The following is a 22,396-nucleotide window of genomic DNA, read 5'->3' as shown; positions in this document are numbered from 1 at the left end:
TTTCTCTCTCTGTTTCTCTCTCTGTTTCTCTCTCTCTCAACACACAAACAAACAAATAAAGGGTAAAGCCCCCCAAAAGTCAGGAGATACTTGGTTGTGAATAATGTAATGATGATCCATGTTCTCTTCTTTGGTAGATTAACTGTGATAGATGCATACCTCCAGTAGGCGGTGATAGTGCTATATGTTACTGGACTATTTTTACTTTTATGGGCTTTTGCCTCCCGATCTGACATTGGCTACTATGCAATTTTCCGAACATGTGAATTGTTTTGTGACAAAAAAAAGTTGTCCAACTGTGATATCATTCAGTTTAGCCTAGCCATTTGCCCAGGCTAGGAATCCGTCTTTGATCAAAATGTTCAGCTCCATTCACACTTATAATATAAACCGCAGAACAAAAACGTTGAAAATTGTAAAATAATGTTTTTCTCAGTGGACTTGTGGTTAGAGTGCCTTCCCTAAAGTCAATCCCTGGCCGAGTCACACCAAATACTGTAAAAATGGGACCTGATGCGTCCCCTCTTGACACAGCGTTAAGGAGATAGATTGGGGCCCTGCGATAGACTAGCACCCTGTCCATTCACCAAGCTGCCTCAGGCTACACAAACAGGATTATAGGCTCCTGCCCTATGAGCCGTTCCGGCTCGCACAAGGCTACTTACTTACTATAGTCAGTGACTATTTGCATATAAATCATATGCTCCTTTCTCGATTAGCAACACTGGTCTGCAACTAACTTCCACAACATATTTTTAGTTGTTTCACTATTGCGACAGCAAGTCAAATCCCGGAACTATACGCCTACCCGTGGAATGAAAAGGTAGGTTATTTATCTATAATTCACGATTTAACCTACATCTTTTATCCTATTTAATACACAGACCTATTTACCTTGAATATTAAACTGGTTCAATTATTGATGTTATCCACTTTATGTGTTGACAACTCTTTAACAGAGCAAGTTACAGTATTGGATTTCCGACTACGTCTTTCACTTCCATATTCAGTTTTGTATTTCGAGTCAATGTAACGCCGCTGAAGCTCCTCAGCCTACTCCTCCATTCGTTCGGAAATATACTATTGTTACTATTTACATTATGGGAGATTGTGATTGACCAGTAATAGAGCAATGTATCCATTAGTCTCGTATCAACGCTAGAAGGAAATACCCGATCGAGGACCAGGTAGCAAGCCATGGCTACTGCGCAGGACTCCATCTACATGAAATCCGCTGACCTTATCAAAAAGGAGCCTCTGGACTACGGTGGATTCGGGACAGTGTATCTGTGCTATCACAAAACCCTCGGCCAGGTGGTTCTGAAGACCATCTACACCGGGCCACCGCGTAATGAGTGAGTATAACGGGCTATGGCAGAGAGCATTCCCCCAGTGTCTGTAAGTGTTGTGACTGTCACGCTCTACTGACTTTCATATTGTAGTCTACACCAGGGATTCCCTAACCTTTTCACTCAGGGACTCCCTTCCAGCATTGGGAGTGCCAGTGGGTAGGCTTAGGCTACACTTATTCTTTCCTGTGACAGAAAGGACGATAAAACCAGAGAAATTGGGTGTCTATAGACCTGTTCCTGTGATGTGTATAGTGATAAATTAGGCTACAGTAGGCGGCCCAGTTAATACATAGGGATACATCTCCAAGTGAACATATTTCCCTAGCTCATAGTCTTGACCAAGCCTTCCTCCCTCTCTCCCTCAGGGGCAGTAAGCAGTCCCTGCTAGAGGAGGGCAGCCTGATGAGCAGACTGAACCATGAACGGGTGGTCAAGCTGCTGGGGGTGATCCTGGAGGATGGGGACTACTCTCTGGTCATGGAGCTCCTCCCTAAAGGAAACCTGCTGGCCATGCTGGACCGGGTGAGAGGATATCACAAAAACACTTAACTTAGTCTACAATGTCACTATATGAATGAGGTTATGTCCTGGACTCACTGCAGAGATGGAAGGTTTTCAAACAGAACTCCATATCAGATTTTCTCTATGTAATATCAACAACCTATTTTCTCTCTGGGCAAACAACTTGTATATATTCCTGTCTTTTCTCCAGGTGCCTGTGCTGATATCTATCAAGGGCAGGATCATACTGGAGATTCTGGAGGGGATGGTGTACCTGATGAAGAACCGTGTCATACACAAAGATCTCAAACCAGAAAACATACTGGTGGACAAGGATTTTCACATTAAGGTACAGCACACACTGTAAAATATGCTTTATTACTGTTTATATCATTGACTTTACTGTGTGTGTGTGTGTGAAGTCCCCACAAGTATAGTAAACCAAAAAAATTGACCAACTGGTCAAATGTTATTTCTAGGGGGTTAAGGCTAGAATTAGCGTTAGAATTATGTTTAGGGTTAGGTGAGCTAGGGTTAGGAGCTAGGGTTAGGGGTTAGGGTTAGGGGTTAGGGAAAATAGGATTTTGGGACTGAACCGTGTGTCCCCACAAGGTTAGTTATGCAAGACTGTGTGTATGTGTGTGTGTGTATCCATGTGCATCTGTGTATTGATGTCTCTATGTTCAATGTATGTATATGGATATGTGTGTAATCTGTGTATGCAATGCATGTACATGTATGAATATGCATGTCTGTATCTGTGCTCCAGATTGCAGACTTGGGCCTGGCCACCTGTCAGACGTGGAGCAGGCTGACTAAGGAGGAGTCTCGCAGGCAGAGCCGGCTGGCGCGTCCTGGGGCTGGGGGAACGGGGGGCAGGGCAGCTGGTACTCTGTGCTACATGGCTCCTGAGCACCTGGACAGCATCCACACACGCTCCTCTGAGAAGTCTGACGTCTATAGCTTCGCTATTGTCGTATGGGTCATCCTCACTGGCAGTGAGCCATATGAAAGTGAGTGTTTCTCACTCACTCTACAGAGGACTGTTGCATTCAAATTAATCTGATACGATTTCAGCCATATATATATACTGAACAAAAATATAAATGCGACACGCAACAATTTCGAAGATTTTACTGAGTTACAGTTCATGTAAGGAAATCAATCAATTTAAATTAACTTACTGGGCCGTAATCTATAGATTTCACATGACTGGGAATACAGATATGCATCTATTTATCAGAGATACCTTCAAAAAACGGTAGGGGCGTGTATAAGAACACCAGTCAGTATCTGGTGTGACTACCATTTTCCTCATGCAGCACGACACATCTCCTTCGCATAGAGTTGAAGAGAGTTGTCCCACTCCTCTTCAATGGCTGTGCGAAGTTGCTGGAGACTGGCAGGAACTGGAACACGCTGTCATACACGTCGATCCAGACCATCGCAAACATGCTCAATGGTTGACATGTCTGGTGGTGAGTATGCAGGCCATGGAAAAACTGGGACATTATCAGCTTCCAGGAATTGTGTAGAGATCCTTGCAACACGGGGACGTGAATTATCATGCTGAAACATGAGGTGGTGGCGACGGATGAATAGCACGACAATGGACCTCAGGATCTTGTCACAGTATCTCTGTGCATTCAAATTGCCATCGATAAAATGCAATTATGTTCATTTTCCATAGCTTATGCCTGGCCATACCATAACCCCATCGCCACCATAGGGCACTCTGTTCACAATGTTGACATCAGAAAACCACTCACCCTCACATCGCCATACATGTGGTCTGCAGTTGTGAGGCCGGTTGGACGTACTGTCAAATTTTCTAAAACGACATTGGAGGCGGCTTATTGTGGAGAAATTAACATTTAATTCTCTGGCAACAGCTCTGGTGGGCATTCATGCAGTCAGCATGGCAATTGCACACTTCCTCAACACTTGAGACATCTCTGTGTTGTGTGACAAAACTGCACATTTTAGTGTGGCCTTTCATTCTCCCCAGCACAAGGTGCACCTGTGTAATGATCATGCTGTCTAATCAGCTTATTGATATGCCACACCTGTCAGGTGGATGGATTATCTTGTCAAAGGAGAAATGCTCCCTAACAGGGATAAAAAGACAATTTATGCACAACATTTGAGAGAAATAAGCTTTTTGTGCATATGGAAAATTTCTGGGATCTTTTATTTCAGCTCATGAAACCAACACTTGACATGTTGTGTTTATTTTTTTATTCAGTGTAGTTTGTGAAATCAGATATATTTTATAGTAAGAGGTCCTTTGTTCTTTTTTCATGAATGGATAAGATTTGAGATCAGATTTGAATGCACTGAATTAATATTGGATGTGCATTTCAGATGCTCGGAGTGAGGACCATATCTGCCAGTGTGTGCGTAAAGGTGATCGTCCTGATGAAGACCTCATCTCTGCTGATACTCCTGTAGAGATCACAGAGCTAATGAAGAGATGCTGGCATCAGGATCCACAACTACGACCAACATTCCAAGGTGCATGTGCATGTGTGTAGTGAGATTGAGGTACGGGAATTCCTAAACACAGTATAATGCATTACAGTATACACAAAGCAAATCCATACAATGTTATTTGTATAGCATTTTGTCCCAGCACAAATCATGAAACCCAAACCTAACCCCCCTGAATAGCAAGTTCAAGTCAACAGAAGCTTGGTATAACTCCTAAAGGTAGTGTAGACAACCCTTGAGAGGAATTAGACCCTAGGGGAGTCCCCATACTCCCGTGGCTAGCTGGACCTATTGTAACCGGTGTGAAATGGCTAGCAAGTGAGTAGTGCACACTAGTAGTGTTTCAATTGGTGACGTCGCTCGCTCTGAGACCTTGAAGTAGTTGTGTCCCTTGCTCTGAAAGGTAAGGCAATAGGTAATGATGCTTCATGGGAGGCAGTTGTTGTGTTCAGAGGGTCACTGTTTCGAGCCCAGGTTGGGTCAAGGAGAGGGACGGAAGCAATACTGTTACACGTGTACAGACATGGCATTAAAGGGGGTGTGTGTGTTTCTCTCTCTCGCATACATATATATGTGTGTGTGTGTGTGTGTGTGTGTGTGTGTGTGTGTGTGTGTGTGTGTGTGTGTGTGTGTATATATATATGTATGTGTGTGTATATATATATATATATATATATATATATATATATATATATATATACACACACATACATACATACACACACGATTACACACGATTACACAATGCTTGCTGTTTGGGGTTTTAGGCTGGCTTTCTGTATAAGCACTTTGTGACATCTGCTGATGTAAAAAGGGCTTTATAAATAAATGTGATTGATATCCCAGAGCATTTACAATGTGTACATTTCAACACATATTCAAAACTACTGCAATATGCAACCAATATGCTGTATTCATCTTCACAAGTCAACCTTGGACCTATGAATCAATGGGTACTGCAACAAGCATCAATTCAAGCGAGCCCATGGCATTCACAAGTCTAATGTTGCATCATGGTCTAATATGCAGATTATTCTGTGGCTGTTGCTATGTTAGTCATATGACTGCTCTGATTTTTAATGTTCTCTACACAGAGGGCTACAACACCTTCCTGCCCGTCTACAGAGAGAAGTTAGAGCCAGATGTAGAGAGGGACTCACTTGGTCTCAGAGTAAGTTGCTTGTGTGAACAAAGTGACAGCATTGTCATGAGTACATTATTGAATGAACCAAGTGCACAACAAATACAAAGACAAAAACAAATACAGTAACTACATGAAAGATATTGATGGGTGTTTAATATTACCACAATATTACCAAATGTATCATATAAGGTCCATAACACTTTTTTAAACTGTGATCTGTTTCATTGGCATGCAGGACTTGTACGAGGGGCCAGAGGAGCTGGTGGAGAAGATTAAATCTTTATCCATGTCCCCTGAAAGCCTTAAAGCAGGTGAGCAGTCAGAACAATGTGAGGCAGGCTTCATGACCCTGGCCCTCTATAGCTTTCCGTCTTACAACTCTACACTGCTCTCTGCATCTTTATACATGACGCACACCTCCAGACCACTCACAGCCATATGTCTTACAACTCCACTCACTGCCTTGTTAAACAGTGTCAGCGTGGTGTAGGCTTGTGTCAAGTTTAATATATAATACTTTGCCTGAGCCCACGGATCCAAAAGTTTAGACAAAGTGCACTGAACTATTGTACATGAAAGAAAAGGAATACAAAAATCCAATGGGATGGGATGCATAAAGACCTTTACTTGAATTTTTCCAGTATAATATAGGTTCAGCAAATCCCCTTATTGTTTTGGATACCTTTAAATCTACCTTCAGGGGTCATTCAATTCAATATTCATCAATAATAAAAAAGCAGTTTCTGGCTAAAGAAACAAGACTAACAAGGGAAATCCATGAACTAATAGTACAGGTAGATGGCAATAAAAACGATAGTACAGAGATACAAAATAAGTTAGAGGAAAAACAAAAAGAACTTGAGGAACTTATTCAAGAACGATCTAATGTAATCTATTACAAAAATAAAGCAAACTGGATGGAATATGGAGATAAATGCACAAAATTCTTCCTGAATCTCCAATACAGGAACACTAACAAAAACAATTTGCAGAAACTTGTTACTGAAGATGGAGTCATCTATGATTCTCCGAATGATATTTTAAAAGAGGAAGCTAATTATTTTAGGCAGATGTTCTCTTTTCCGTCTCATCCTCTCCCACTGAATGAAGATTACGGTAAGGAATTCTTTCCAAATAATATAAAAAATGGGAAATTAACAAATGTACAGAAAGATCAGTGCGAAGGCCAAATGACAGAGGAAGAACTTTGAGGCTATTAAATCCTTTCAGTCTGGAAAAACCACAGGGCTTGATGGCATACCGGTAGAGGTATATCAAGTATTTTTTGATATACTAAAGGCTCTATTGTTAGATTGTTTTAACTACTCCTATAGAAATAGTAGTCTGTCAGGTACTCAGCAGGAAGGTCTGATTTCTCTATTATTAAAACAAGACCCAGATGGCAAATATAAAGACCCGGTCTATCTAAATTAAACTGGAGGCCCCTTACACTTCAATGTCGTGATACAAAATGCATAGCACTCAGAATTAAAAGAGTTTTACCAGATATTGTTCATCCTGATCAGACAGGTTTTTTACATGGACGATACATTGGAGATAATATACGACAACTACTAGAAATAATAGAACCTTATGAATGGTATTTATAGCGGATTTTGAAGACTGGATTTTATTTATAAATGCCTGGATTTTTTCAATTTCGCTAATTCTCTTATAAAATGGGTAAAAAGTAATGTACAGCAACCCCAGGTGTAAAATAGTAAATAACGGCTACTTCTCAGAGAGTTTAGAATTGTGAAGAGGAGTTAAACAAGGGTGTCCGCTGTCACCATATCTATTCGTTATGGCCATCGAAATGCTAGCTATTAAAATCAGATTGTCACACTTGTCGTAGTGATGAGACCAAAACGCAGCAGGGACATGTATACTCATCTTCTTTGTTGACGGGAAAAGAAGGAAAAAAAACAAACAAACACATATACAAAAATAACAAACCGATGAACGACAAAATAACAGTCTTGAAGGCACCACAGCAATCCAAGAACAATCTCCCACAAACACTTAACCAAACACATACCCATATATAGGACTCTCAATCAGAGGCAACTAGAAAACACCTGCCTCCAATTGAGAGTCCAACCCCAATCAACTAGACATAGAAATACAACAGACTAGAAACCACATAGAAATACAAACATAGAACATAACCCCAAAAAACCCAGAATTAACTAAACAAACACCCTACTAAATAAATCACCACATAAACAAAATACCCTCTGCCACGTCCTGACCAAACTACAATAACAAATAACCCTTATACTGGTCAGGACGTGACACAGATCCAATAACAACATTAGAGGATTAGAAATCCAAGGCTTAAAAACGAAGGTGTCCATGTATGCCGATGACTCAAGTTTTATGTTAAGTCCGCAAGCTAGATCCCTGCAATGTCTCATTAAAGATCTAGATAACTTTTCTGTACTCTCTGGACTAAAACCTAATTATGATAAGTGTACAATATTACGTATTGGATCCTTAAAAAAATACAACTTTTACATTACCTTGCAGCTTACCTATAAAATGGGCTGATGGTGAAGTAGACATACTCGGTATTCATATCACAAAAGATATAAATAAGCTCTCCACAATGAATTTCAATAGAAAACGTAAAAATAGACAAGATCCTGCAACCATGGAGAGGTAAATACCTGTCTATTTATGGAAAAAGTGCCCTGATTAACTCCTTAGTCATATCTCAGTTTATTCACTTACTTATGGCGCTGCCTACTCCTGATAATTCGTTTTTCAAATCATATGTGCAAAAATATTTTGCTTTACATATTTACGCTAAACTAGACAAAATAACGAGCCTATCTATATAATGAATAGGGTGGGTTGAGATTATTAAATATAAAAGCACTAAACCTCTCTCTAAAACTTCACTCGTTCAAAAGTTTTATTTGAACCCGAAATGGTTCAAGTAGATTAATAAGAAAAGCTCATCGATTGTTTAAAAATGGCCTTTTTGCCTTTGTGCAGATTGCCATGTCTCATTTTCGATTAACTGAAAATGATACTTTTTTCAAAGTATCTGTCTTTTTCAAACAAGCATTGCAGAGCTGGCTACAATTTCATCCCCCTGAAAAGATAGAACAAATATTACAACAAATATTATTGCTGAACTCACATGTGCTCGTTGATAATATACCTGTATTTATGGGAAAGATGTTTGAAAAGGGTATTTTGTTCTTAAATGATATTGTAATGGTAGAGTTATGTCCTTCATGGAGTTATCAGAATTGTACGGTAAGGTCTGCTCAATCCAAGAGTACAACCAATTGATTACAGCATTGCCCCAAAAATGGAGGAGGCGGGTGGCAGGAGGTAGGGAACTGGTATGTCTGACCAATATAAAGGATCAAACTGGCGGAGGAATAAAAATAGCATAAATAGGAAAGTATACCAGTTTCATTTGAGAACCAGGATGTTGACAACTGTGCCATACAGATGGCAAAATAGTGGGGAAGAGATTTTTGATGTACCGATTCCACGGTACAGGGTGTATGAGTTGATATATAAAATAACGCAAGATTCAAGACTTCGTGCTTCTCAGCTAAAATGATTACATAGAATTCTTGCCACCAACAAAATGTTGAATATTTGGGGCATAAAATCATCGAAGCTCTGCAGATTTTGTTGTGAGGATACAGAATCATTAGACCATTTACAGTGATGGAAAAAAGTATTTGATCCCCTGCTGATTTTGTACGTTTGCCCACTGACAAAGAAATGATCAGTCTATAATTTTAATGGTAGGTTTATTTGAACAGTGAGTGACAGAATAACAACAAAAATAATCCAGAAAAACACGTCAAAAATGTTATAAATTGATTTGCATTTTAATGAGGGAAATAAGTATTTGATCCCTCTGCAAAACGTGACTTAGTACTTGGTGGCAAAACCCTTGTTGGCAATCAGAGGTCAGACGTTTCTTCTAGTTCGCCACCAGGTTTGCATACATCTCAGGAGGGATTTTGTCCCACTCCTCTTTGCAGATCTTCTCCAAGTTATTAAGGTTTCGAGGCTGACGTTTGGCAACTCGAACCTTCAGCTCCCTCCACAGATTTTCTATGGGATTAAGGTCTGGAGACTGGCTAGGCCACTCCAGGACCTTAATGTGCTTCTTCTTTAGCCACTCCTTTGTTGCCTTGGTCGTGTATTTTGGGTCATTGTCATGCTGGAATACCCATCCACGACACATTTTCAATGCCCTGGCTGAGGGAAGGAGGTTCTCACCCAAGATTTGACGGTACATGGCCCCGTCCATCGTCCCTTTGATGCGGTGAAGTTGTCCTGTCCCCTTAGCAGAAAAACACCCCCAAAGCATAATGTTTCCACCTCCATGTTTGACGGTGGGGATGGTGTTCTTGGGGTCATAGGCAGCATTCCTCCTCCTCAAAACACGGCGAGTTGAGTTGATGCCAAAGTGCTCCATTTTGGTCTCATCTGACCACAACACTTTCACCAGTTGTCCTCTGAATCATTCAGATGTTCATTGGCAAACTTCAGACGGGCATGTATATGTGCTTTCTTGAGCAGGGGGACCTTGCGGGCGCTGCAGGATTTCAGTCCTTCACGGCGTAGTGTGTTACCAATTGTTTTCTTGGTGACTATGGTCCCAGCTGCCTTGAGATCATTGACAATATCCTCCCGTGTAGTTCTGGGCCGATTCCTCACCGTTCTCATGATCATTGCAACTCCACGAGGTGAGATCTTGCATGGAGCCCCAGGCCGAGGGAGATTGACAGTTCTTTTGTGTTTCTTCCATTTGCGAATAATTGCACCAACTGTTGTCACCTTCTCACCAAGCTGCTTGGCGATGGTCTTGTAGCCCATTCCAGCCTTGTGTAGGTCTACAATCTTGTCCCTGACATCCTTGGCAAGCTCTTTGGTCTTGGCCATGGTGGAGAGTTTGGAATCTGATTAATTGATTGCTTCTCTGGACAGGTGTCTTTTATACTGGTAACAAACTGAGATTAGGAGCACTCCCTTTAAGAGTGTGCTCCTAATCTCAGCTCATTACCTGTATAAAAGACACCTGGGAGCCAGAAATCTTTCTGATTGAGAGGGGGTCAAATACTTATTTCCCTCATTAAAATGCAAATCAATTTATAACATTTTTGAGATGTGTTTTTCTGGATTTGTTTGTTGTTATTCTGTCTCTCACTGTTCAAATAAACCTACCATTAAAATGATAGACTGATCATTTCTTTGTCAGTGGGCAAACGTACAAAATCAGCAGGGGATCAAATACTTTTTTCCCCTCACTGTATTTTGGTATTGCCCTCAGGTAGCCTGTTTCTGGTCTCAGGTTCAGGAATGGCTGAAAATGCATAGCATTGATCTAAAATTGACCCTAGAAATAGTACTGTTAGGAGATCTGGAGAGACCGGGTCAGTCAATTACTAATACTCTTAGTAAAAGTATTTATCTTCAAAAAGCAATCTGTAGATTCAATTAAAGAGATTTAAATTGTATGTTAAACATCATAGAATAGTTGAAAGATATGTGTTGTGTCGAAACACGAAGTGGGTGGCCAGCAGAGATAGATGGGATGGGCTGAGGGTTGGTATGTGGAATTGGAGACAAGTGGGAGTGGAGTTGCTGTGTGAGAGAGAGAGAATGATGGTCAAAAGGTAAAGGGGGAAAAAAGTCTAAATAAAACATAATAAAAGTACATTTGAATGACACTAAGTGGCAGTGTTTTTACAACTAATGCCGGTTTGCCTGAGGCTGATGCCGTGCAGGTGTTTGTACACATGCATACACACTCTCATTCAAATAAACACATACAAGAACACACACATACATGTAATAGTGCCAGACATGCACACAAACATAAAGTAGGCATTGCTGTTATGATTTCAGTTGTCCTTGATGTCCTTTGTTTTAAAATATATATATTTTTGCATTGTTGTTTGCTGTTTTCTTCTGTCTTTTCCTTTTTTCTCTTTAGTTCATTCTCTTGGTTGTTGGTGTATTGGGGGGTTATTGGGGTGGGGAATGGAATTAATTGTATTTTTGTTTCTTCTTCCTGGGGGGAGGGGGACTGTGGGAGAGGTCTCAATTGGTTGAAGGACAGCTATTGGGGAACTGTGGGGGGATCTTGGAGGGTTCTGGTTTCACAAGATTATGATCATGAAAAAGGAAATTAAGACATATTTTATATCACTATCATGCACACGCACTCTCACACATAAGGGTGGCTCTGTTGCAGAAAGACTGATACATGTTTGCTAGTGTCTTGATGCTGTAGTGTTTGTCCTTCATGTTCAAATACTTTGTTACCCCTTCCTTGTGTATTTTGTAATAAATAAAAAAATCAAATCAAAAGACCTTTACTTGAGGTCTTTGCCCGTTTCTAGATTTTCCATTAAAATCTCTCATTCTCATCAATAATCAAACCATTTATACGACAAGTTATACACCTGGATCTTAATTTAGAATTCAGCTATTAAAAATGAACCCTCTACCCCTTCTCCCCATGGACCGACTGGCTCCCTTGCTGAGGTCAGACAGTGCTAGGGCTGTTCGTATAGAGGCTGGTCCAGTGGAGGCCTGCATCGAGGACCTGAACCTCTTCCTCCCCTGTGAGCACTCCCTTATCCAGCCAGATAGCCGGACCCTCAGCCCCGTCAGCACCACCTCGGGCATGGATCTCAAAATGGTCAACGAACTCTCAGCCCTGGAAGTCAAACTAGCCCAGCAGTTGGAATATCACAAATACGCCAGCTACAGCCGGATGGACCAGCTTGACTTCAGACCCTACCCTAATCCTCACCCTTCCACCCCACAGCGCCTCAGCTCACAGGACCCCACCGCCAACAGAGGGCTCCCCAAAACCCAGGCCGTCCAGCCCAGCAGCGTGGAGGTGAACCCCCACCTCCGTCTTTCTAGCCTAGGCATGTACAAGGCTGCGGACCCCTCAGGGGCCATCACACCCAGGCGCCAGCTTTCCAGCCACATGCCTGAGTCCTCCAGCAGCCCCTCTCTAAGCCAGGGCCAGTACTCCCCCCAGCAGCAGTATCCCTACGCCCAGTACTACCGCCTCCAGTCCTGGCCAGCCTACCCAGTGCCAGAGTCAGCTGCCCCAGACCTCACTGCAGGGCTGCGCCTGAACTCGGGTGCCAAGGTTAGACCTCCACAGGACCCAGGTAGGGGTGAAGCGCAGAGATTACAGTGCTTGATACCACTATTACCATTACTAAAGCTGATGCAGATTCCCCAATCAGCATGACAGCGATTTACCACTTCAATTAGAAAAGGATTTATGAGAAACAGTGTGTGTGTGTGTGGGTTGCAGGAGGCCTGTTCATCCAGAATGCCAGAGGGATCCAGATAGGGAGCAACAACACACTCAGCATCAGGGACCACGAGTCTTACAGCAGGTCAGCCAGCTCTCTCTCCAATGGGGCAAACTCACACTCTCTACTCAAAGAGACCCTGCAGATGAACGGTAAGAATAAAATCCTGCAAAGAGGAGCCTACTTCCTGAAAATAGACATCTTCCTATTTTTCTATGTCATGTTTTCGACTTTTAGTCCCATATTTTGTATCTAGCCACAATATAAGGGTTCTTACATTGTTTGTTTACTGGAATGAATGGAACGGCGTCAAACACGTTGCTTCCATGTGTTTGAAACCATTCCATTTATGCCATACCAGCCATTTCAATGAGCCTGCCCTCCTCCATCTCTTCCCCCCAGCCTCCTCTGTTGGGTTGTTCAACTAAGACCATGGGGCATTTATAAGTGGTATTATTCAACAGTAAATTGCTATGTATCATTAATTGACAGTAAATTATCAAAAACCCTTAAATATCATAGACAAGGGTCTTTAACTTCCATTTTACACAATATGTTCTGTTGTGTCCTGTCCCGTGTTCAGAGGACCAGGCAGTGACTGAAAAGCACCTTGATCTCCTGAGAGAAAACATTGGGAAGGAATGGAAGCGCTGCGCCCGTCGTCTGGGCCTGAGCGAGGTGGAGGTGGACACCATCGACCAGGACTACCATCGTGACGGGTTGCCTGAGAAGGTGCACCAGATGCTGGAACGCTGGAGGATGAAGGAGGGCTGTGTGGGCTGCACTGTGGGCCAGCTCTGCAGAGCACTGGAGAACTGTGTCAAAGTCGACCTGGTAAAGAAGCTTCTTCATGCCTGCAGGACCAATACTTCTCCATAGGTACAGTAGACTATCTATTCCAGTATCCCCTACCCCAGAGAGAGACTTTCTAATCCAGCACCCACCCACACACTTACATTCCTGCCAACCAATGTAATGTTTGAGAGTTGTTAGTATTGAATTTTCCTGCCATTGGATATGAGTGTACAGGTTACACGGAACCCAAACCGGCTGCACACGCATGCCATCATGCATACATTTATTTTGTCCCCCCCACACCAAACATGATCACGACACGCAGGTTCAAATATCAAAACAAACTCTGAACCAATTACATTAATTTGGGGACAGGTCGAAAAGCATTAAACATTTATGGCAATTTAGCTAGCTAGCTTGCACGTGCTAGCTAATTTGTCCTATTTAGCTAGCTTGCAGTTGCTAGCTAATTTGTCCTATTTAGCTAGCTTGCAGTTGCTAGCTAATTTGTCCTGGGATATAAACATTGAGTTGTTATTTTACCTGAAATGCACAAGGTCCTCTACTCCAACAATTAATCCACACATAAAAACAGTTAACCGAATCGTTTCTAGTCATCTCTCCTCCTAGTCTTTTTCTTCTCTTGACATTATATTTCGATTGGCAAGTTTCATAAATTAGGTGCATTACCGCCACTGACCTCGTTTGTCTTTCAGTCACCCACGTGGGTATAACCAATGAGATGGCACGTGGGTACCTGCTTCTATAAACCAATGAGGAGATGGGAGAGGCAGGACTTGCAGCGCGATCTGCGTCACAAATAGAACTGACTTCTATTTTAGCCCTTGGCAATGCAGACGCTCGTTGGCGCGCGCAAGCAGTGTGGGTGCAATAATTGAATAATATAGATTTCAAAATTTCTAAATAGATATATTTAAAAATATAACTAACTTCAAAGCCTCATTTTAAGATGTCAGGCTTGAAAATCCATTCAGCCATTTTGGCACAGTGACTCACTACCCAAACCAGACGCAACTGGTTTTAAGTGGCAAAGAGACATCATATGATCGCCTACTGCTATCTAGTGGACGAACTGAGAATCAGACAGAGGATATATGGTATGGCAAATTGCATAAACACTGTGCTCCAATGGGAATTGGTCCATGTTTAGAGCGCCACCCTTAGGTAAAAGTTTGGACAACATTTTTCTTAATTTTTTTTTTTAGAATTCCTTTTGGAACAGTAATTGGTCGAATAAAAAACATGAGCTGGCGCACACCCATAGAAAATTATTTTATGTAGACGGCGAATAAACTATAAGCTATGAAAATAGAGTTGCGCACTATATATAAACTCCCAGTAATTTATTGGGTGATTTCTTTTCATAGCTTTTGGAACAGTAATTGGTGACATATTTATCTCAAAACTAGACTTTCAAATCTCTTATTCCCCAAAATAGGGGACAATTGGGGGGACCCTCCGAAAATAAAAAGTACATTCAAGTTTTTGGGGGTTTGCTGCATTTCAGGCTCTGTAGTAGTCACATTGTTTATGACACCTGTATCTGAATCCCACAGTTCTTACCTTTCTAACAGTACTATGTGTGTTTGTAGGACTTATCATTTTGAAACTATAAATGTACTTTGAGGGTAGTATACAATAGTGTGTGTCATTTAGAAAATGCTACTAGAGGGGGTCAGAGTTTAACAGTTGATAGCCTACACTTGATTAAGGCTACATTATTGCATGCTAAATGTTTCTGATCAGTGATAGATGACCAAACAAATAAATGAGCTACCACCTTCACTTGCCCAGCCAGAGATCAATTCACCAAATATACAGTGACACAAAATCACATTGATTAATTATCAGTCACAGGCTTTTGGTAGGGAGTAGGACACTGTTCATACTGTATTTTTTGGTATGTTACTTTTACCATAACATTCTTGTTGAATACCCAGTTCTTTTTGAGTTAGCATTAAATATTGTACTCTCCCTTTATTTTAGATTTGGACAAATAAACATTCTTTGGATATATCTGAATGTCTAACATCTGTTTGATGCTACATAGCCCTGTACAGCTTAAATAAATATCTTCTGTGAATCCATAAAGGCAGACAAATTTTGAGGCTTGATCTAAAAGATCCATATTTAATATTTGGTCCTTTATCCTGTGTAGGTAGACTGGCAATGGTGGGCTGTGGAAGCAGAGTGCTTGTGGCGAATGATCTTGTTCCGTCTCCAGAGTACGGAGGTTTGCTGATACTGCACGTCTCCTGGAAAGACATGGTTGTGGTGTTACCATTTGACACTTTTTGTGGAAGGGACGTAGGGAAACGCACCTTTGTTGGTATCGGTGTCAACCGATTGGGACCTACAGTAAGTGTTTAGAGACAGACTAGTGCAATGTTTAGGGACAATGAGGGACATTAGGAACTGCTTTTGAATGGAAAGATCAGTCAACATCTGGGGGGGCTGCAGAAAGTGTCTTAGAAGAGCAGTTCTTACACATGATGTATTGTTGTGTATGGGAGATTGAGGAGAATTGCACCATTCAATCCTTCTCATATACAACTTTACATTTACTGTCTCTAAGCGCAACCCCCTTCATCTCAAAAACCTATATGTAAACCTCCCCCAGCCCATTGATTTTGACAGATCATTCTTGTCAATTTTTGTAGACGTGTCTTTGCATTGTGTTTTGAGAATCTGCAGAGAGAAGAATGAAATGGTTGTGTCATTACTATTGTTTTGATTTTATACCTTTCAGTGTCCCTTGCTTGTTTTTGTCCCACAATCTTGTTGCACTCCATAATTGCAAGGTGTCCCCTCCCTCATGCCGCCGCTTTGGGGTATTTTCAGCAGGGCCTGCGGAAGGACTCCAAGTAACCTTGTTTTACAAAGAGAAAAAAGGTAAGAAGAGAACAGGGGTAGTACACTAAATTGATCACATGGACTGGAAGGTACTCTGTGGTCCTCAGGCTACATCTAACTATCTGTAACACAAACAAGATCCAATTCATGTTTATGCCATGCTTACTGTAAATGTAGCTATTTTAGCTGTCAGCTTGTAAATATTTTTGCCAACTTACCTTCACCTTGTGCAGAGCTTGAGGTTGGAATCACATGCTGGGGGAATCAGATTATGTAGCTTACCATACCTAACATGGACATTGCAATATTGTCAACTTGCTGTTAGCTAGTTAGCATCACTAAATTGGCAGCAAGATTGCTAGCCAGCTGAGAACCAACCATAAACAATTTATACACATTCATCATTACTACCAACACACCGACAGTGAGATAGTTATATCGGAAATTGTATTTGGCTACCAGATTGAGTTAGTCTTATTTGCTAACGTTTGCTAACATTAGTTAGATAGAACGAACAGACAAAACATGTTTACTCTGCTGAAGGTAGCTACCAGTCTAGCAGTGACTACCAGGACTGTAACGTTACCTAACGTAGCTAATTTACCTAGTCCAGCTAACATTACGTATAATCATTGTAAATGATATCATAAATGGGACTGGTGGAGTTGTCACACATGCAGATAACAAAAATATATGGAAATGTCTGCTCCACTCAAAATTACAAGCAACTAATTGCAGCATCACCGTAAAAATGGAAGAGGCAATTGGGAGGGGGAGAAAGTAAGGAACTCGTCTGTCGGCCCTGCATTAAAATACCAAAATTGGTTAAAGAAAATTGTGATAAATCAAAAATGTATACCAGTTTCATTTGAGGACTTCTTTTATTTTTGGGATTTTTTTTTACAGTTGTGCTGTATAGATTGCAAAATAGTTGGGAAGAGATTTTTACTGTACCGATTCTATGGCACATAGTTTATGAACTGATACACAAAACAATGCTGGATTCAAAACAGAGTTTTTCTATTTAAATTATTTTACAAAATTCTTGCAACCAATAGAATGTGTGTATATATATATATATATCAAACATGATGCAGACAATTACTTTGATGGAAGCCACAATCTATATGCAATATTAAAGCTGATCAACCCACAAAAAAACATTAAGGATGGTATCGCATTACTTCTCAGCTGATGTCTAAAATCCGTTCAGCCTGAAAATCCCTCTGATAATCTTTGCTCACCATAAGCATCATAGCCGCATACCATTGACAGCATCTGGTTAAATCTCTGGTAGGTAGAACGGTAAAAAATAAATACTTTTTGCGCTTGTTTGTAATTAGCACAGCCAGACACACCACTAGGCTATGATGAAACGTTAGCGGAAAAATAAACAAAAGAATCCCTAGAGAAGTTCTGATATTACTATTTTGGTTTGTTTGAAGTAAACAACACCATGAACCAAGTTCGTGGGCATGCCCCATTTACCGAACTTTGTGGTTCACTATGAGCAGTTGAATACACAGGAAGTCACGGACTACAAAAAGAAAACCAGCCACGTCACGGACACCGACGTCACGCTTCCAGACATACTAAACACCTTCTTTGCCCGCTTTGAAGATAATACAGTGCCACCGTCGCGGCCCGCTAACAAGGACTGCCCCCCCCCTTCTCGGGGGCTGACATGAGTAAAACATTTAAACATGCTAACCCTCGTAAGGCTGCTGGCCCAGGCGGCATCCCTAGCCTCATCAGAGCACACGCAAAGCAGCTGGCTGGTGTGTTTATGGACATATTCAATCGCTCCCTATCCCAGTCTGTTGTCCCCACATGCTTCAAGATGGCTACCACTGTTCCTGTACCCAAGAAGGCAAAGAACTGAACTAAATGACTACTGCCCCGTAGCACTCACTTCTGTCATCATGAAGTGCTTTGATAGACTAGTCAAGGATCATGTCACCTCCACCTTACCGGCCACTCTAGACCCACTTCTGTTTGCATACCGTCCCAACAGGTCCACAGACGATGCAATCGCCATCGCACTGCACTATCCCATCTGGACAAAAGGAATACCTATGTAAGAATGCTGTTCATTGACTACAGCTCAGCATTCAACACCATAGTACCCTCCAAGCTCATCATCAAGCTGGAGGCCCTGGCTCAACCCCACCCTGTGCAATTGGGTCCTGGACTTCCTGACGGGCCTCCCCTGATGGTGAAGGTAGGACACCTCCACTTCACTGACCCTCAACACTGGGGCCCCATAAGGGTATGTGCTCAGCCCCCTCCTGTACTCTCTGTTCACCCATAACTGTGTGGCCATGCACGCCTCCAACTCAATCATCAAGTTTGCAGACGACACAACAGTAGTGGGCTTGATTACCAACAACTACGTGACACCCTACAGGGAGGAGGTGAGGGCACTCAGAGTGTGGTGTCAGGAAAATAACCTCTCACTCAACTTCAACAAAACAAAGGAGATGATCATGGACTTCAGGAAACAGCAGAGGGAGCAGCCCCCTATCCCCATCGAAGGAACAGCAGTGGAGAAGGTGGAAAGTTAAGTTCCTCGGCGTACACATCACAGACAAACTGAAATGGTCCACCCACACAGACAGTGTGGTGAAGAAGGCGCAGCAGTGCCTCTTCAACCTCAGGTGGCTGAAGAAATTTGGCTTGTCACCCAAAACCCTGAAACTTGTACAGATGCACAATCGAGAGCATCCTGTTGGGCTGTATCACCGCCTGGTACGGCAACTGCACAGCCCTCAACCGCAAGGCTCTCCAGAGGATGGTGCGGTGTGCACAATGCATCACCAGGGGCAACTACCTGCCCTAGAGCACAGGTAGGCCAAAAGATCAAGGACATCAACCATTCGAGCCACTGCCTGTTCACACCGCTACTATCCAGAAGGCGAGGTCAGTACAGGTGCATCAGTACAGGTGCATCAAAGCTGGGACCGAGAGACAGCTTCTATCTCAAGGCCATCAGACTGCTAAACAGCAATCACTAACTCAGAGAGGCTGCTGCCTACATTGAGACCCAATCACTAGTCACTTTATACAATGCCACTCTAAATAATGCAACTTTAATAATGTTTACATATCTTACATTACTTATATCACATGTATTAAAGTATTTTATACTATCTATTGCACCTTGCCTATGCCACTCGGCCATCGCTCATCCATATACTTACATGTACATATTCTCATTCACCCCTTTAGATGTGTGAGTATTAGGTAGTTGGGGAATTGTTAGATTAAGTGTTAGATATTACTGCACTGTTGGAACTAGAAGCACAAGCATTTCGCTACACTTGCATTAACATCTGTTAACCATGTGTATGTGACAAATAAAATTTGATTTTGAAGTTGAAACTGGTCCTATCTGGCTGGCCGGCCGATTGGTCCAATCTGGCTACTACGTGAGGGAAGAGCAAAATCCACTTTTTAAAACTGTGTTTCAACTGGCCGTGACTGGGAGTCCCATAGGGCAGCGCACAGCATCATCCGGCTTTGGCCGGTGTAGACCGTCATTGTAAATAAGGATTTGTTCTTAACTGACTTGACTAGTTAAAAAAGGTTCAATTAAAAATAAAATAAGCTACATAACATGCTAATAAAATGTTCTGATCAGCTAATATATGAGCCAGCTAGAATAAAGATGATCTTGAACACCCACCTCAATTTAGCTAACATTTCGCCAGGCTAATTATGACCAAATATCCAAAAGGAGATTCGGTGAAAAATCAATCAAATGTCAGATTTCGGTTATCAAGATGAGTCTGCATGCTTGTCTCAAAGCAGCACGATGGTGCTGGCCCAACCAAAACGGTGCTGAGGTAACCGCACACGACTTTGCTGTAAATTAGTATATTGGTTGGATATGACTTTGGGAGTTTTAGTAAGCAACAATTTGATACATGCCTTCAATTGCATTAGCCTACTTTATTCCAATATTGTCATCCTTCACTTGACTATAACGAAAGTGAGTTTCTCGCTCTGCGTTTTTTCTTGGCACAATGGCTGTTTCCTCGTCTCCTCACTCTGCTGCCACTCGCCTCTGCCGCATTGTTCTCAACAAAAGTTTAAAATCAATATACTGTTTTCTAGAAAAATCCGGCTTTTTTCCCCCAGGTTCGGGCTCATTTATTTTATGTAATGTCGGACCGGTGCCCAGGCTGCATTCAACTCACCGGGCTTGGTTCGGACCGGACAAAAATCAGGCCAGATGAGAACTCTACTAAAAAGGTGTAGAATCTTAATTTGTGCCAGTTCGCTACAGCAAGAAAATAATCATTCAGCAACAACAAAAAAATGAATTATTGTGTGGCTTATAAGTCATGTATTTTTTTATTTTTTTAAATCAGCACCAAAGGAGTGGAATTTTGTCATAATTCTGCCAGTATAATTGACCTTGGTCTAGGAGAGCTACATGGTTTACAGTCAGTGCACATAGAAATAATATGAACTAATTCTATGGGTGTGCAGCCATTTGTTCTAGCCCAGCACCAACGCACTCTGATTTAAACTAATCATGCAATCATTCAAATTAGAGACGTTGATTATTTGGGTCAGCATTAGACCAAATTACACCATGTAAAGTAGCTTTCCAAGAACAGAACAGACAAGTAGACAGACATCCTGTGTACAACAAGCATGTGACCAATATAGACGTTGTTGCTGTCGCCCTGCTCTCTGCTAGAGGACAGTAGACTATGTATTCTCTGCCAGGTTCCTTTCATAATCATGGCGCACTAGCCGCATCAGAGGACTCCAACCTTACACTCTTTATCCATATACAGCTGCCAGGCAGGAATTAGCTTATCCATCCATGGACGTTTTTCTCCCAGTGTACGGCAAATGAAACATGAATGCTTATGAATTGAGGCAATTACCTATTCGACAGATTAAAAGGTCCTACCAATGAGCCACTGTTATTAAATCCTCTGTCTCTAGGCTAGTTTAAATGAATTGTTGTAGTGTGTTTGTAATTCAGATCAGGAGTCATGCATTGCAGGTCTATTTTCTGCCATAGCCTTTCCTGCAGTCAAATGACCTAGTGGCCTCATGGGTGGAAAGTTATTCATATTTTAACACTGAAAAACCAGTGTTTCTATGTCAAACAGTTTTGTTTTATTTGAGTCTTCTGTGGTATATAAAGTATATACACACAAGTGTAACATTGGGATGCAAACTCAAAATTGAATACATTTCAACTCTATATTTGACATGGTACAGGAGTTATTTTTTGTAAGCCCATAACCATGTGTGTGAGGTGTATACTTTTGTTTCAAATTAGATTTTTTAAGACTACCAAGAAAAACTGTGACCCTTATTTAGTACACTGCAGTAAAAGGTTGTCTGCTATTGGACATGCGTGTCAGTGAATGTGCATTGGTGCGTGTTCGCATGTGTTTTTACTCGTATGTGTGTGAGAGGTATCTGAAAAAGAGCTGGTGGTGGCACTTTTCACTGTCTTGTTAAATAAAGTCTGTTCCAGGAGGGTGAGTTTTGTCATAATTATGCTCACGTCTGAAGCAATCTAGTGGTTTGTAGTCCATGACTCACTAAACACACCTCAGACCTTGTAGTGAAGAAAACATTTACATTACTGGAAATGAATTTTTGCATGATAGTGTTAAATAATTGTTAAAGAAACAAAACATTAACGTTAAATGTGGATCTCCCATTCTACATTACATCGGGACAAGATTGTTTTTCCTGGCCCTGCCCCTAATGACAAACGAGTGTGTCCAGACAGCAATAACAGAACAGGACTTGGGTAGAGCCTAGATTAACTAGTTTGCCTAGGCAGCAACAACAGAAACTTGGGGAGAGCCCAGATTATGAAATAGTTTGCTCAGACAGCAGACAGCAAAATAAACTTGGGTAGAGCCCAGATGCATGAG

At 41.6% G+C, this 22,396-nt stretch overlaps 1 protein-coding gene across 3 annotated transcripts; it reads left to right on the top strand.

Moving 5' to 3' along the window:
• Positions 1-576: 576 nt before the first annotated feature.
• LOC115157139 (receptor-interacting serine/threonine-protein kinase 1) lies at positions 577-18,027 on the top strand. Of its 3 annotated transcripts, none has more exons than XM_029705122.1 (12): positions 577-823; positions 1,146-1,355; positions 1,718-1,874; positions 2,065-2,202; positions 2,623-2,866; positions 4,218-4,367; positions 5,438-5,514; positions 5,723-5,798; positions 12,024-12,662; positions 12,812-12,964; positions 13,396-13,691; positions 15,791-18,027. In XM_029705122.1, the coding sequence occupies exons 2-11, from the start codon at positions 1,198-1,200 to the stop codon at positions 13,689-13,691; spliced, it is 2,088 nt and encodes a 695-aa protein (XP_029560982.1). In that variant the 5' UTR covers positions 577-823; positions 1,146-1,197; the 3' UTR covers positions 15,791-18,027. The 3 variants fall into 3 exon arrangements, with proteins under 3 accessions (XP_029560982.1, XP_029560980.1, XP_029560981.1); XM_029705120.1 differs by having other exon boundaries at positions 15,787-18,027; XM_029705121.1 differs by lacking the exon at positions 577-823 and having other exon boundaries at positions 884-1,355; positions 15,787-18,027.
• The last annotated feature ends 4,369 nt before the right edge of the window (positions 18,028-22,396 follow it).

This window comes from Salmo trutta, chromosome 21 (genome assembly GCF_901001165.1).
Source record: "Salmo trutta chromosome 21, fSalTru1.1, whole genome shotgun sequence".
Taxonomy (NCBI): domain Eukaryota; kingdom Metazoa; phylum Chordata; class Actinopteri; order Salmoniformes; family Salmonidae; genus Salmo; species Salmo trutta.
This window is presented reverse-complemented; position numbering and strand designations above follow the sequence as displayed.